General features: G+C 51.3%; 1 protein-coding gene and 1 long non-coding RNA gene across 6 annotated transcripts in view; both read left to right on the forward strand.

The window, feature by feature from the left end:
• The window catches only part of FLNB (filamin B), a 67,866-nt gene continuing 53,450 nt past the window's right edge, over nucleotides 756-15,171 (forward strand). For all 5 annotated transcript variants that reach the window (XM_021409026.1, XM_021409031.1, XM_021409027.1 and 2 more), the window contains exon 1: nucleotides 756-1,119. In XM_021409026.1, coding sequence (XP_021264701.1) covers nucleotides 771-1,119 — 349 coding nt within the window. In that variant the 5' untranslated portion in view covers nucleotides 756-770. The remainder of the gene's footprint in view (nucleotides 1,120-15,171) is intronic.
• On the forward strand, nucleotides 1,133-9,439 carry LOC110404619. Its single transcript, XR_002442346.1, has 2 exons — nucleotides 1,133-8,716; nucleotides 8,815-9,439. It is a non-coding gene; the product is annotated as an uncharacterized LOC110404619 (long non-coding RNA).

A 15,171-nucleotide genomic window follows, 5' to 3' on the forward strand; every position in this document is an offset into this window, starting at 1 on the left:
GCCGTGGGGGCTGCATCCCCAAGCATGCAGCAATGCCGTGGGGGCTGCATCCCCAAGCATGCAGCAATGCCGTGGGGGCTGCGCTCGGCCACCCCTTAGTACCATGGGGGCTGTACCTCGGCTGCCACGGGGGTTGCACACTAGCCATGCATTACTGTCGTGGAGGCTGCACCTCTGCTCGTGCATTAGTGCCACAGGGACTACACCCCCGGACCTCCGTTAGCGACACAGGAGCTGCACCCCCAAACATCCGCTTAGTAACACGGGGGCCGCACCCCTGGCCCTGCGTTAGTACCGTGGGGGCTGCACCCCGGCCCGCCGTTACCTCCCCGGCGGCATTCCCGGGCTGCCCGCGCACCCCCAGGTACGGCCCCGCCGAGGCCCCGGCACGCGGCATCCCGGCCCGGCCCATCCCGGCCGCGCGCAGCCCCTCCACCCGGGCCGGCGCGGCGCGGAGGGTGATGCAGCCGAGGGCGTGCCGCTCCTGCCAGATAAAGGCCGGGCGGCGGCGCGGGGCCGCACAGAGCTGGGCGGCGGCAGCGCAGAGCGGGGTAGCGCAGCGCAGCGCAGCATAGCATAGCATAGCATAGCACAACGCACTTGGGGCCGGGCCGAGCAACGGGGCGGCGGCACCGGGAGGCGCAGGGCGGCCGCTGAGCGCCGCGCTCTCCCCGCTCTCCCTCTCTCTGCCCGCAGGCGGCGGGCGGCGCGCAGCCGGGCGGGGCCAGGGCGGAGCGGCGGCGGCGGCGGGGGCGGAGCGGGGCCGCGCCATGAGCACGCAGGCGCGGGGCCAGGGCGGGCGCAGAGCGGCCGATCCCGACGGCGAGATGCCGGCCACCGAGAAGGACCTGGCGGAGGACGCGCCCTGGAAGCGGATCCAGCAGAACACCTTCACCCGCTGGTGCAATGAGCACCTGCGCTGCGTCAACAAGCGCATCGGCAACCTGCAGCACGACCTGAGCGACGGGCTGCGGCTGATCGCGCTGCTCGAGGTGCTCAGCCAGAAGCGCATGTACCGCAAGTACCACCAGCGGCCCACCTTCCGCCAGATGCAGCTGGAGAACGTCTCCGTCGCCCTCGAGTTCCTGGAGCGAGAGAGCATCAAGCTGGTCTCCATCGGTGAGTGCCTCCCCGCTCGCTCCTCTCGTTCCTTTTCCTTTCCTTGTTCTCTCCGCGCCAGACCTTTGCCCCCCGGGACGTGCACGCGGGCGCTGCGCGGTCTGTCTGTGCGGGGCCGGGGGACTGCAGCCGCCGCGTGAAGCACGGAGCCGTGCGGTGCTGTCCCGCTGCCAGGGCCGCAGCATCGCCCTCCCGCTGTATCCCAAGCTGTTACTTATGAGACGAGTGCGTGCTTTCTGTAGCTTGACCACCCGAGGTACCCCAGTGCGTTTTCTCTGTGCACTTTTCCCTGATGACCCCCCTCCCCCCGCCTGCACCGCAGGGATACCGCTCACCCCGGCCCATCTCCAGGCAGGCTCCAGCACAGCGCTGTGCTGCTGCAGGGGGTGGAGGAACAGGGGGTGGCTGCTGTTGCTTGCTGGAGCCCAGCAGATGATGCCAGCGCTCAGGCTGGTGCAGGTTATCCACGTGCTGCTCTCAGGCAGGGCTGTGCTTAATCCCACTGCTGTGTAGGTTGTGGGTGAACGGCTCTGCCGGCTCCTGAGGTGGGTGGTTGGTGCTCGTGGCACTGGGTTCCTCTGGCCATGCCATGCCAGAGCATGCACCCCTGGGGAACTGCAGTCCCCGCTCAGGGCATGGAGGCTGCCGGAATGCAGTGTTCCTCAGGAATGCACGGTGGCCGATCGGGGTAGCTCAGGTGTGGCCACAGCACACTCTGTACAGCCTTAATTTGAATGCCTGAGAGGGCTGTGGGAAGGAATGCGAGTGCCTCGTAGTGCTCTCTGCCAGATAGCTCTAATTGCTGGCTGCTGATGACTCTGGCCTCAATGAGTTACGCAGCTGAGTTTGGGTGAGTTCAGCTCCGCTCACTTCTCTGAAACTCTTGGCCAAGGTGAAAGCTGTTTCCCTTCAGAGGCATTAGCTACAACAGCAAGAAAATGTGAACTTGTCTGGGATGGGAACCCTTCTGGAAACCCATGCCCAGTGTGGGAGGTGGGCACCCAGCAGCTCCTCACATTGATGCCCTGAGGCCTGTTGGGTGCCATGCAGCAGCCCTCAGAGGGACAGCAGCTGGTGCACTGGGAGCAGGGCTGGTGCTAGTGGCTTGCTTACATGCTTTCCCTGGACCTGCAGCTGCCCAGCTCCTTGGCCGAGCTCTTTCTTCCTGCTGCATTGTTTGCCCTAGGAAAGCGTAGCTGCTCCAGCTGCCTTCCTATTCCTCTGCAAGGCTTCCTGTCAGGCTCCAGAGATCAAGGTTGCTCTGTCGGGCCTGGCTCTGCATGGCTTCCTTCCTCAAGGCACCGCTGCAGCAGCACCATGCCGCCACAAGATAAGGTTTAGCTGTGAGGTGGCTGTAACACTGAAGACGTTTAGCTGTTCTGTAGATTACTTGTGCTATATTGCGTTTTACAAAAACAACTTCTAGCTGGGGCTTTAGAAAATGAGGTGACTGTGGCTCTGAATGAAGGGGTTTGCAGCCCATCCATGCAGTGTGGGTGGAGCAGGAGCCAGGTGGTAGGATGGGCTCTGACTGTACATATGGCCCTGGATAAACTGTGCCGCTCCTGAAAAAACATCCTGACCTGGCTTTCCAGAAATGATGTTCCAAACAAACCTCATGGCATTCTGCTCGATGGGCTGAAGCCCACGCTGCCTCTTCTGCAAGCTGCAAAGTGCTGCTTGACTGTAGTGCTTCTCTCCCTGTGGCTGTGGGTTCTGTCGAACTTGGGACTTCATCTTCAGTTTTCAGTCTCTTTTGTGCTGCTGAGCAAACATGAGGCCATGCTGGGGTCTGGAGCTATGTACAAATAAGGGCTTTTAGGTGGAGAACTTTTATGACCAGGTTGGCCTTTGGGGCCTGGGGTGTTTAGGGCGAGCTCTGAGCCAAATCAGCTGGGGAATCCAGACGGCTGCAGCTGCTGGATTTTTAGCATTAATAATGCCATCAAACCTCTGCTAAATGGATGCAGTGCATGCTCCAGTTATTATTTAACTTCCAGGAACGCTTTAGAAGCCATGCAGTATGGGTTAGCTACTGCTGCTGTACTACAATCCACACCTCTAAAAGCTTGCTACTGAAGAAGTTTGGCATTCCAACTTTGTTTCATTGATCTGATTATATTCAGAGTAATCAATCAAAGTTATGTTTGAGCACGGTCTTTGATTCAGTTTGGAGCAGGAGTTAGCCTCAGCCTCCCTGGCCTCTTGTTTAGCTGAGTCCACAGGCAGTTCCAGGATGCTTCTCCTTAAAGCAGAAGGTGCCCTCCATACAGTGCAGGTTTGTGACTTGTCTGTGTGCTCTGAGGTAAAAACAGCTGTAAAGCACCACTGTACATTGTGCCATCCAGCAAAGATGGGATGGAAAGCCTTGAGCTTGTTGGGGCAGGTAATTTGAATGTGAGGAGTCTTCAGCTCAGTGCCTGGTAGCACTGAAGTGTTAACAAGTGCTAAGTCTGGCTTTTTTTTTTCTCTGCCAGACTGAGGATAATTGCAGATTCCTGGGTGCTGAGTGGTGTGCAGCGTGACAGGCGCGCTGTGGAGTAGGACGCCAGGAATGCAGAGCACAAGGGCTTTGCTCTTGGCCTAAGGAGCTGATCGGCTCTGGAGATTACTTTGTATGGGAGCCACATCGTGCCTTGGTAGAAGCCACAGAAAATTGCTGGGAGGAGGCTGAGGTTAAGTTTGGCACCAAGCTTGCTCCCAGAAACCCTATTATCAGGTGGTAGGAGTCAACTGATTTTAGCTTAGGAGCAGAGGGTTTCAAGGTCTGGAGCCTGGCAGGCAGTTTCTATCACCTGCCCTGCTCACACCCAGTGCTTGCCTGCAGCCCAGCATCTCCTGCAGCAGCAGGGTGGGTGCTGAGCAGCTGGCGTTTGTGTGTTTTTTTTTTTTTTCTGGTACAATGTGGAGGTGGTAATCCTAGACTGCAGCACTCTGATTGATCAAACCGAAAAACATGTGGTTTCTCTTCGCTGGGTTGTGCTTTCATCAGATAAGTGAGCTGATCTGACTTGCCTTCCAACTGCAGGATGCTGGACAGTAATATGAGAAAATAGGTGGGGAGAGGTGGCGGGGGCTGTGTGGCAGCGCTGCTGCCTGCTCCTGTGTCACCGGGATCTGGCGTTGGCGGCAGTTTAGCACTTGGCTTTCATGTTTGCCTTTGGTTGTTGATGCACTACAGGATGACAAGGCCAGCTGTGAATTCCTAAATTTCTTCTAAAACTTGCAGAATGTATTATCCTATAATACTTAGAGCTAGATGCTTGACAGCTGAAAAAAGGAAAATGTATTTTCAGCCTGTATACACTTCGGGTCTCTCTCTGTCTCACTCCGGGTGCTATTAACACATCATAAGAAGGTAGTCAAAACACGCTTGCATTTTGTCTGCCACTTACCTGTGACTTCCCTGGAGGCTGTTTTCTGGAAAACATCCAGTGTTTCTTGGAAGCAGATTTCTGCTTCTTGGAAACGTGACACTTAATCCTTCCCCTCTAAAATTATTTTCGATAGACTGACAGTGGGCCTCACTGCTAGAATGGCTCTGCTTTCTAAGAGCCACTTGTTTGGGCTCCTCAGGACCATGTGTTTCAACAGTTTGACTGTTGGTCTAAAGAGTATAAAATCATACAATACCCTGAGTTGGAAGGGACCCGTAAGAGTCCAACGCCTGGCTCCATGCAGGAATAAGTGGCTTTACATGAGTCATTTGCTTCAAGTTAGTGTAAGGTAGCTTATGTGGACTGTTCTGTGTGTCTGTTTGATGTGTTCTTCTACATCTGAGAGTAAACTTGTAAAGTGATCAAACTCTTCTGTAAAGTAGTTTGGGACTGATTAGGCTAATGTGCAAACACCTTTTTTGTTTAAGGCACTGGAAAACTATACCCTCCATTCAAGAAGGACCGAAGTCTTGACTGCTCTGTATTCTAATGCTATGCTCTGTATTGGCTTACATGGGGATGTTTAAATCTAAGTGGGGCAGGATAACTATTTTCCTAGCCTACTGTGTAATCTAAGAATGTGGTTAACCTTGTGTGTGGCCATGCTTCTGAATTCCCAGTATTGTTCTGCCTGCTCCTTGTAATGCAGAGTAAAACAGTGAATCCCTCAAGCTTTGGAGGAATTCTGTTTCCTCTTTGCTCCTTGGAAATAGACTCTGTGGGACCTGAACAAGGGCCTGCAGGGTTTAGGCCAGAAATAGATGCTAAGCAAAGACATCAAAGAAAGACAGCATGTTGCAGGTGATGCTGGTGTGACCAGATCTCTACTGTACTGTAATGCTCTCCCAGGTCTGCCACCAGGATCAGGTGTACCTGTGCATGGACCTGTCATCCTTCACTGCCTGATGTGGTACACAGCTCACAAACATGGTACTGGGCCTGTAACTCACTACAGTAATGAAAGGAGAATGCAAAGCTCAGAGACATGGGGTTTGGATCTGTTTGGGCTTGGTACCAGTGTGCATGAAGAGCCTGGCCCACCAGTTGTTGCTTGTCAAGCATCAAACCTGACTTGGCTCTTGAAGCGGCATCCAGGCTTTCTGTAGAGAAACCTTTAGGCTCCTGTGAGATTTTCTTGCTTTTAGTGTGTGTCCCCAGTAGTGCTGTGGTTCTGTTCCAGGGCAGCTGCCTGTGGAAGCAGTTGTCCTCTCTGGACAGACGCACCAAGGCAGTGATGGAGGCACATGGCAGGTAAGAGCAGGCGAGACTTGTTGCTGCAGTCTGCTTGGACTTGGCAAGAAAAGCAGAATAAGATGTTCCAAAAGCATCTGTGCTGGAGGAAGGAAACACTGTGTAGTGAGTGTTAACTGTCGGGGGGGAAAGAATCCCAAACAAAATCTGTTTTTTTTTTTAAAAAAAAAAAAAAGCAAAGGGAAGGCACTACCTGTCCCTGTAAGGACATCTGTGTAGTCTTTATTACAGGCTTCATAGTTTTGTCCTACTCACATGGCTCAGTTTACTGCAGGCTGAATTCATGCTAACGGTAGAGAGGAACAAATGCATACCCTCTCTCATGGTGTTTTGGGAAATGAGTAGCAGTTTTCGTGAGAAAAGCACATGTGAAGCCTGCACTAGATGCTCTTTTTTATATTTTTCTTCTCGCTTGCTGCTCTTGTGGTAGCAGTGGTAAGGACCCAACCCTGTAACGGTTGCCTGGGTGGGGTGCATTGGGGTGAGCTGCTCTTGCTCCTCCCAAGGCCTTGACTGTGGGTTCAGAGTTGAGTCAACTGAGGTCTGAGGTTATCGCTTCAGTGGGCTGAGCAAGCTGTGCCTGTTCACACAGATTAATGCAATGAAGCTCCAGAGAGATTTCTTCCCAACACCTTGCTTTTGCTTGGTACGGATTTTGTTCTTCTCTACCCACAAGGCAAAAAAAAAAAAAAAAAGCCTGTAGTTTACACTCCTACCTGTTTGCATTTCTCCTGAGTACTCTGTAATCTAATTAATCTAATAGGGAAGATGCTTCCTTCTGCATTGTTAGGAGTGAAATCCAGGATCCTGTAGTTGAAGGCTCTGCAGTGAGTTTGTTTTATCATAACCAGATGGTTCTCTGGACTATAACACTGTCTCTGAGTTTTCTTCAGCTTTCTGTCAGTCTCTACAACTAACCTTGAGTGTCCACATAACATCTGGTACATTATAGTAAGGAATGAATCTGCTGCAGTGGGCTTAATGGCTTGCAATTCCTAATGCAAAACACTGTTGTGCTGTAGTTGGAAGTTTAACATCTGTAGTATCATGCTAGCAAAGTAGAAGCAAGCTATTGCATACATATTCCAGTGGTAATACTCATGACCCTTGCAAGAATAGAAACAGCAATTTTTTTTGTTAGGAAAAACAAGTGAGGCCACTTCAAACAGCAACCAGACACAGTCTTGCCCAAGTTCCTGGGGAAGCCTTGTGCTGACTAATGCAGCAGCAGATGTTCTCCTGCCCTGAAGCTGCCTGGGGGTGGGCAGGGGCTGGAGCAGCAGAATCCAGTCCCTGCTGGTGTGGTGGAGTAGAGTGGCTTGGGCTTCCTGCTGGTGCTGCCCTCGGAACAAAGCAGCCATAGCTCTCTAGCAAGCCAAACCCTCTGAGGAGAATGATCATTTGTAACTGTACAGTCTTCTTGTTGATGGGGTGCTTCCTCTGAGTTTGTTGGGTGATGCTCCTCTACTGTTCCCTACAGCTTAGAGAAGCAGACAGCTCATGTGGTGGGGAGGATATATTCAATGCTGAAGTCAAACTCTTACTTTGAAGCATAAGTTAATCTAATATATCACTGGCCTGCAGAAAATAACTCTGAAGTACAGCAGACTGTGGTGGCCAGCCTGTGAGTTGTTGGTGGTGTGGCTTTGAATGCCCAGGCAGAGATCACTCTTGCAAAGGGATGAGCAGTTTCTCCTAACAGCAGTGAGAGGCTGCACAAGCTCCCCTGCCAGCACTACCAAATAACAGCATGAAAATGGCTGCAGGCTGTGGTGACATCCTGGGTTGCTCCTTCTGCCTTGCTCCATGGCACTGGGCAAACCACGATGTGTTTCTTAGTCAGAGCACTGGTGAGCTGGGCTGTGCTTCCAAGATCTGGCACCTCTGAGGGCAAGGTGGGCATGGACTGCCACCAAACCCAGCCTTCTGCTTTTGCCCCCAGATGCAGCCTTCTGCTCTGCAGGAGGAGTGCAGCCCACAGCACCTGACACAGGGCGGTGGGAGCCATGGAGCAGCTCCGATGCTTAATGCCAGTTTTAGTAAAACTCTTCTGGAACCAGAACTCTTCTACTCAGGCCTTCAGCTCAGGCAAACTGGGTCAATGCAGGCACACGCAGTCTTCTGCAGCAAGCCTGGGTGTGGTGGAAGCATTTTTGTGGCTGCAGAGCAGTAACTGAAAGCTGTGAGGCTGCCCTTCCTGCTGGCTCGTGGCTGGGCTGTTGCCAGCCGCCTCCTGCACTGAGGCCTGCAGGGCAGCTGCATGGGCCTGCGCTTGGGGCAGCCGTGACCCGGTCTTGCCTGCGGCCCTGTTGGCCAGCTGAGCTGCTCCTGGCTGCCTGCTGGTCTTGATTAGTCTACAGCCACCCTTGCAAGGAGACAATACCCTGTATGGCTATATGAAAGGGCACTGGCGTGGTTGGTGGGCCTGAAGCATGCCGTAGGTGGCGGCCCGTGAAGTGCCGTGTAAATAAACTTTGAAATGTCTCCTTCTGGGCACAGCGCGCAGAGCTGTGGGAGCAGACCCGCACTCTGAGCAAACATCCATGATATGTGAATCTGAAGGTTATTCAAACACAGAAGAGGAAATGCTGTTCCCCGTGGCTAGATGCTAACACGCCCTAGCTATCCTTCATTTACTTGGTCTAATTAATTGCTTTACATCCCCTTTTCTAACAAAAATCTTGCAGCAGTCAGTGCAGCATGATTTTGAAGGACTTACCGGACCTGTCCTTGTATATCTGAGGGCCAAAGCCCTGACATGTGCACCTTGGAACATACCTTTTGTGCAGCCCTCCATTCGTCACAAGGCATGTGTGTTTGCTCCTGTGTGCAGCAGGTCCCTGGGCTCAGGCTGTGGGAGCAAAGTGCCCAAGCTGGATCTGCCCCCTGGAGTCCTGCATATGGCTGTGGTGTGTCACCCTGGCTGGGAAGGGGCGTGGTGACAAACATGCCTTGCAGACAGAAGGTGCAAATCTGGGATTAACAAGACTTCTGATTCTTTCTGCAGAATGAGGAACACTGGATTGCTGAACAGTGTTGGTGCCAAACTGTCATCTTGATAGTACAAGAGTGTCTGAGTGTTACTTCGCTTTACAGCCAGACTGTATATTTTTGCAGGGTTTCCTTCTTTGCAAGGCTCTGTAACTGTGCTTATCAGTTTCCCACATAATCCATAGCCCCGGTACTTCAGAGTCTGCTCTAAAACACTGAATTGGATGATCTTTGCATTGATCTGAGTTGTTCTGGAAACACAAAAAAGCAAGCTTCAGTGCAAGACCAAGAGCTAGGAGCAGGACTGCTGTTGGATGTTCAACATATGTAAAACTGTAACTTGGATGAGCCTGTTCCAACACCTGGATGCTTCTGCAGTGCTGCTGCTTGTTGCAGTACTTGTTAGTCACAGTGGTTCTCTGTCACTCTCACAAATACAGTTTGTTTTCAAATTCCCCTGTGGGGGAAGTGCTGGTGTCTGAGCAGACCTAACGTACTGACTGTGGGAAGACTGGGATGCTATTCTCATTGTTTCAGCTCTGTTCTGGGTGTTGATTAACAGTGTGGCTGCATGCAAATGTATGATAGCTTATGTAACTGCTTGAACAAAATCAATGATCTAATTAAAAGTCAAATAGAAACATCTTTGGTTGTCTCTGAGGATTACTTCCTTCAGTAATTCTTTTAGGCTTGGGGTAAAAATGCAGCTATAAAGGAAGACTAGGCTGTTGACTGCTAGGGAAAATGTGGTGGCTCTTAGAGGAGTGCTGACTATCAGTGCCACAGCCTGAGCTCAGTGCTGGATGCTGTGGCTTCTGGATGTCAGAACAAAGGCATGAAAGCTGTTGGACTGGCACTCTGTAGTAGTGTAGTCAATGCTCCCAACTCGTGAGTGGTTGATCTTCCCACTGTGGGTGTGCAGGCTACCACCAGAACTATGTGAAGCTTGCCAGCCATGGACTTGCTGGCTTCTGCCATCTGAGAACATCTAAAACCTGACTTGTGGGGATCCCACTGTGCAGAAGTAGCTCAAACTGCCTGCGCTAGGTTGGAGGTCTCTGCTGAATGGCCAGAATGGGTAATGGTGAATCTTGCTGAAGTACTCACAGCCCCGAGTGGATGGAGAAGTGGCTTTCTGTTCCTTATGGGACTCCATTTAGGTAATGGGAACTGCTTGTGCTGCATTTTGCTCTTGGTCAAAATCTGGGTAAGGATAACTGGGGAGCCTGTGGCTGGTCTGTTCTGTGCTCATGTTGATGTGCTGCCCCAAAAGACCACCATGAGTGTCTAGGGATAACCATACATCTGAGAAACTGTGCCTGTGTCATCTCCAAAGAATGCAGAGAACTATTCCCTTCCTACAGGCAGAAAACAAAGCCTGTATGTGAAAAGGAAGTTGGTGAGAGCAAATGTGCTGGGTATGTAAGCTCCTAGCCCTTGTGTGGGTGTGAGCTTTGTGGTCATTGTGTAGCCCTGTGGTGTTAGAAATGAATAATTAGAAACTCTTAGCAGAGTGCACAGTGTGCGTGCTGGGCAACTGAATGGCTGCATCAGTTAGGAGTGGTAGAAGAGAGAAGTCCTACTGCGCATCAGTACAGCTGCTACCCCAGAAGATCCCAGCTGGCAGAAGTTGTGTTCCTGACCTAACCTAGCAGTAAGCAAGAGTGAGGATTGCCAGCTCAATCCAGCTGCCAAAAGCAGAGATCTCTGCACAGTGGACTACAAAACCAGGCTATTGAGGATTGCTATGGTCTTGGCTGCTGCATGCCCTAGTGCTCCTCAAAGCTGTACAGAAGCAGCACAACTCACGGCTTGCCAGTTAGTGTTCTTTGCACTCAAAAAGAAGCTAGAAAGGCTTGAGATCATCTTCCAGTGGTCTAGATTCTCCTCTGGTACATAGGGGTAAAAAAAAAAAAGCAACAATTTATGTTTTTCACTCAGCTCACTGCTGCTTTAAAGGCTGGATGGCATGGCCCTGACCTTGGTGCTGTCACAGCACAGATGATTAGTGGCTGCTCAGTGAGCATTAGTGAACAAGCTAATGACTTGCAGACATCTGCAGTTACAGAGACAGGAGCATGTGGGACTCCTGAGCAAGGATACTGCAAAGACCTTGTCCCAAAGAATTAACCCTGTCACCACCAGCACCCTCACTTGCTGTGAGCTTTGGCACGTGAGGTTGTATCACAAAGATAACTGGGTGTATTCCTAGACTTTTCCCAATGTATGGCACAAAGCAGTGTGGCATGTTCCCAAAATGCTTGCGACTTCTGTTTTATAAGAGAATGCTTCCCCATCCCTCAATACATGTGGTATTGACAGTGTCGTGTGGCAGGGTGGTGGTGCCTTACTCTGTTAGGGTGAAGGGCATTTGGCTGCTGTGGCTGAGCGTCCCCTGGGTACAGCTGTGACATGGCCTCACCACCAGCTGAGGCGCTTCCACATCTCTTGGTGCACTGTGGGAGTGATGGGAACTTAAAAATGACAGTCCTCCAGAAATGAAGATTTAGCCTGGAAAGTGCTTTGTGCAAGGAGGTGGTTTGGAGCATCCCGTGGGGGTCCCAGCGGTGGCTCACTCTGTGATGCAAGCAGGCACCAGAGCCCCAAGCGTGGGCCTTGTGTTATCCCATGGTTGTTTTCTTGCCCTCAAGCTAGAGCTGTGCCTGCTCTGTGCTGCCTCTGGGAGCCTGGACAGCCCTTGAGCTCCTGGCTGCTGAGTCTGCGAGAGTGCCTGACCCAGGATCAGTGCATGGTGTGGGGTAAGCTCCTGTAGGACAGACCTTCCCTGCACGGTGCTTTTGTAAAGCAGTGATTAGCTGTGGGACTGAGGCTTGCCTTATTCTTTGGTGCTGCCAAACAGGTAAAACACCAGTTGGGCAGCTGAGGCCATAGCACCAGGGGCAGCAGATGTGAGTGAGATGCTTCTGGCTCTGTCCCTGGGAACAGCTGAGGTGTGTGGGGTTTCCAAGTAGAGCTCTGCCCAGCGTCCATGGCTGATCCAGGGAACTCCTGGAGCCAGTGGCACAAAAAATCTGCCTCAGTTCATCTGCCTTACATGTTGCTGTGCTATCACAGCATAGCGTAGCGCTGAACTCAGTATTTAAAAATGAAGAAATACCATTTCTGATAGAGTTAAATAACTGAAGCTAGACTATATACAACTAACAGGTTTTTTTAATTACAAGGAGGGAGCAGTGAACTGCTTGACACGAACTGCTGCAGCTATTGGTTGAAAATGCTGCCTAAGGCAGGGGAAGCTTAAATATTTTAATTAACCAACTTTATTACTTAAACATAGCCAACAGAATATTTCACACTCTATCTATAAAGAAGGGGCTTCTGGAGCAGGAACCTGGGCAGCAGACATATTCAAGCTCCAGCATCAAAACTGAAGACGAGCAGCCCAGTCCTCATCTGTAGGAGAAATACCCCTGGGGTTTTTGCTCCCTCTGAAGGGAGGTATCAGTAAGGCATGCTGCTAGATGTTTTTATGAGAAACTGAGGAACTGATAAGGAGCAAGATGGTCTAACATGGCACCAAACCTGGTAGTCTTCTGGGTAACTGTAAGGGGTATGGTCACAGGTGCCTACATCTGAATGCCAAAAGCACAGACTGGTCTCATGCAGGCTAGACTGGACTTGCCTGTCTGGATTGGTGTGCTGTTAATCTGTTCTTGGATAACATGGATTTAGTTCCTGGGATCTGACAGCTGCTTAAATAGCAAAGCTATGGTGTGCGTGTGCAGAAATGCTAAAGGTACATAGACTCTGGGGTGGAGACGTGCTGTGGGACATGCGGTGACTGTCTCTGGGTGTAAATCTTACTCCTGGTTGAGCTTGTCTTTAGTGCTGCTGATAGCTGTGAAATCAGGAGGTGGTACAGAAGGAGCTCAGGCAGAGCACTGTGGCTGTGACTATTCTGGCTCTAGTGCCATTGCCCCTAAAGCCAACGCTTCATTTTTATGTATTGTGTTAGGAATGCAAAATGCAGTTGGCTTGCAAATGTGAACAATGTGAGGCTGCAAGTGGAAAACTAGGTCCCGTGGCTGGTATTTGAGTAACTGGCTGCATCCTGTTCGGTCAGTGTGTATGTGGCAGAGTGCTGTCCCTGGAGGCCACACAGAGAGCTTGTGCAGTTTGGAAGGGTTTGTATGAAGCATTTAGTCAGAAGGCTCCAAGTCCGGCCTCTGGAGAGGAAAGGTGGTACCCCTGTGAGCTGGCTGGGAAGCACTGTTAGTGGCCAGAGCTCATCTTGCCTGAGCAGCTCCTGACAAAGCTGGGTTAGGCTGGCCATGTCAGAGCAGAGCTCCTGCTGCCTGCAAGCAGTGGGCGTGCTGCCTGCTGGGGGGAGCAGCAGGACGGTCCTGGGCACGGGGTGTTGGGCAGCGCTGTGATGGCCGGCTGCTCGGGGTGATTCAGGGCTTGTGCATCTGTGTGTCCTAAAGCTTGGCTGTGCAGTGAGCACAGACAGTGACGGAGCGCTGGGAGGCGTGGGTGAGAGGGTATGCGTTCTGCACAGGCGCGTGTCGTGCAGCTGTGGCTAATGTGTGCTGAAGCTGTGCCATTAATCCCATCTGGCCCTTCTTAAGGTGCTCAGGGACCACCCACGCGACTGTACCTCTCTACATATCTGCCACTGCCTTCCTGCTTCTGAGTGCTCCTCTCACAGGCGGGCTGGCCGATAAGCAGCTGCCACCACTGAGTGAATTACCTGGGCCTGGTCCTTGTGTGAGCAGCTTGTCGCTGGAGCATCATAAATGCAATACTTGCATGTGTGGGATGGTGAGCACTCTCTGTAGTGAGGATGTGATTGTGTTAGAGATGAATTAATCTTTCCTATCACTTTTTGGGGAAATCTTAAGGCAGAGACAGCTGACTTCTCGATAAGTTCTGCAGTAAGCTTATCACAAAGCTGCAGACAGCTATAGAGAATCTGTAACAGGGTTTCTGGTCTTAAATAATTTAAAAAAAAAAAATCTCACAGCTGTCCTGTTAGGTGCTCAGTATTAGAGAAAAAGACTTTGACAAACCACAAATCCTTTCAGAAGCTGAACTAACTGGCAGGATATCTTGTGATGTGTTACCAGCCCAGGACCACAAGGCTTGCTCCAGTCTTAAGCTGTTCGGTGCTGCAGCATGGTGCAGAGATTGCAGCCCTGCATGGCCCAACCATGAATGAGGATTTCCTTCAAGCTGCCCTGGGTCCTTACAGCGATTCTGGTTTCAGGTGGAAAAATTGAATCTCAATGTATGTTGTGTCCAAGGATTTCCCCAAACAGCAATCATTTCTGATAATTTCCAGTGTGTTGGTTTTGGCTTCAGAAACTCCATCCACTGCAAGCCTTCATGCCTGGCATCTGCTGCACAGAAGGCATTTGACAGCCCTATCTGAACAAGCTCGTTTATTTCTGCAGAGCTTTACACGCTGTTTCTTACAGCCATCTTGACCTACACCCAGAGTGAGTACATGTGCTCCTCAGTAAAGCAGAGGTCACCCTGGTGTCTGGAAGCCTCCACAGCATGTGTGACTGCTTGGCCTCACTGCTCTTGGGGATGGTGCCTGTCCTGCAAGCCAGAAGTGCTTGCAGCATGGTCCCCAAGGTGTAGACTGGGAGAAGGATGGTGAAATGATGCAGGTGGGGCCAACTCCATGTCTGTCTCCAGCGCACATTAATGTCTGATGGTGGAATTGCTGGCTGATCCCCTCCCGTTGACCTTTGTAACTGCAGTACTTTAAGACATAACACAGTGCTAAAGACTTGTCACGTGCCTCTGATGGTCCCTGGAAGGTCTTAGCAAGAGCTGGTAAAGTTTTTAGCCTTGCTGCAACCCATAGTGAACAGGTAAGGTTTAGGACTACTTTAATCCAGAGATGGTTACAGTACTGTCATGCTTCAGTGCTTTTGTTGTGTTACACTTGCAGAAATCTGACTCCACAGCTGCTTTTATCAGTGCAGCCTTGCTGATCAAGGCTTGGTTTTCTAGTTGTGTAGGCACAGGATGTATTGTGAGAAGGCATTTTGTTGTTTGCATGCGACAACACCCTCCAGTTTATCAGACTCCTAGACAAGTATTTCTTGCTAAGCTTTGACAGTCTTGCATTTGGCTGAAGTTCTCATGTCTCACTTAACAACAGAACCACATTCCTCTGAATTGGGTAGTGATGTTGCTGACCTGCTGTGATGGGAATGCAAAGGCTTGCTGTGCTGCGGCAGCGTTGTTGACCTGACGAGGGTCATTCCCCTTCACCATCCTGTGCCAGAGGAGGGATGTGTAGTTGCTTAGTTTCAAAAGCAGAGGCAAGCATTTCTCATGGCTAACTCAGCAGGATGTGGCAGAGGCAAGAGAATGCCTTTCTTCTTACCCCCCTCCT

This window comes from Numida meleagris, chromosome 11 (genome assembly GCF_002078875.1).
Source record: "Numida meleagris isolate 19003 breed g44 Domestic line chromosome 11, NumMel1.0, whole genome shotgun sequence".
Taxonomy (NCBI): domain Eukaryota; kingdom Metazoa; phylum Chordata; class Aves; order Galliformes; family Numididae; genus Numida; species Numida meleagris.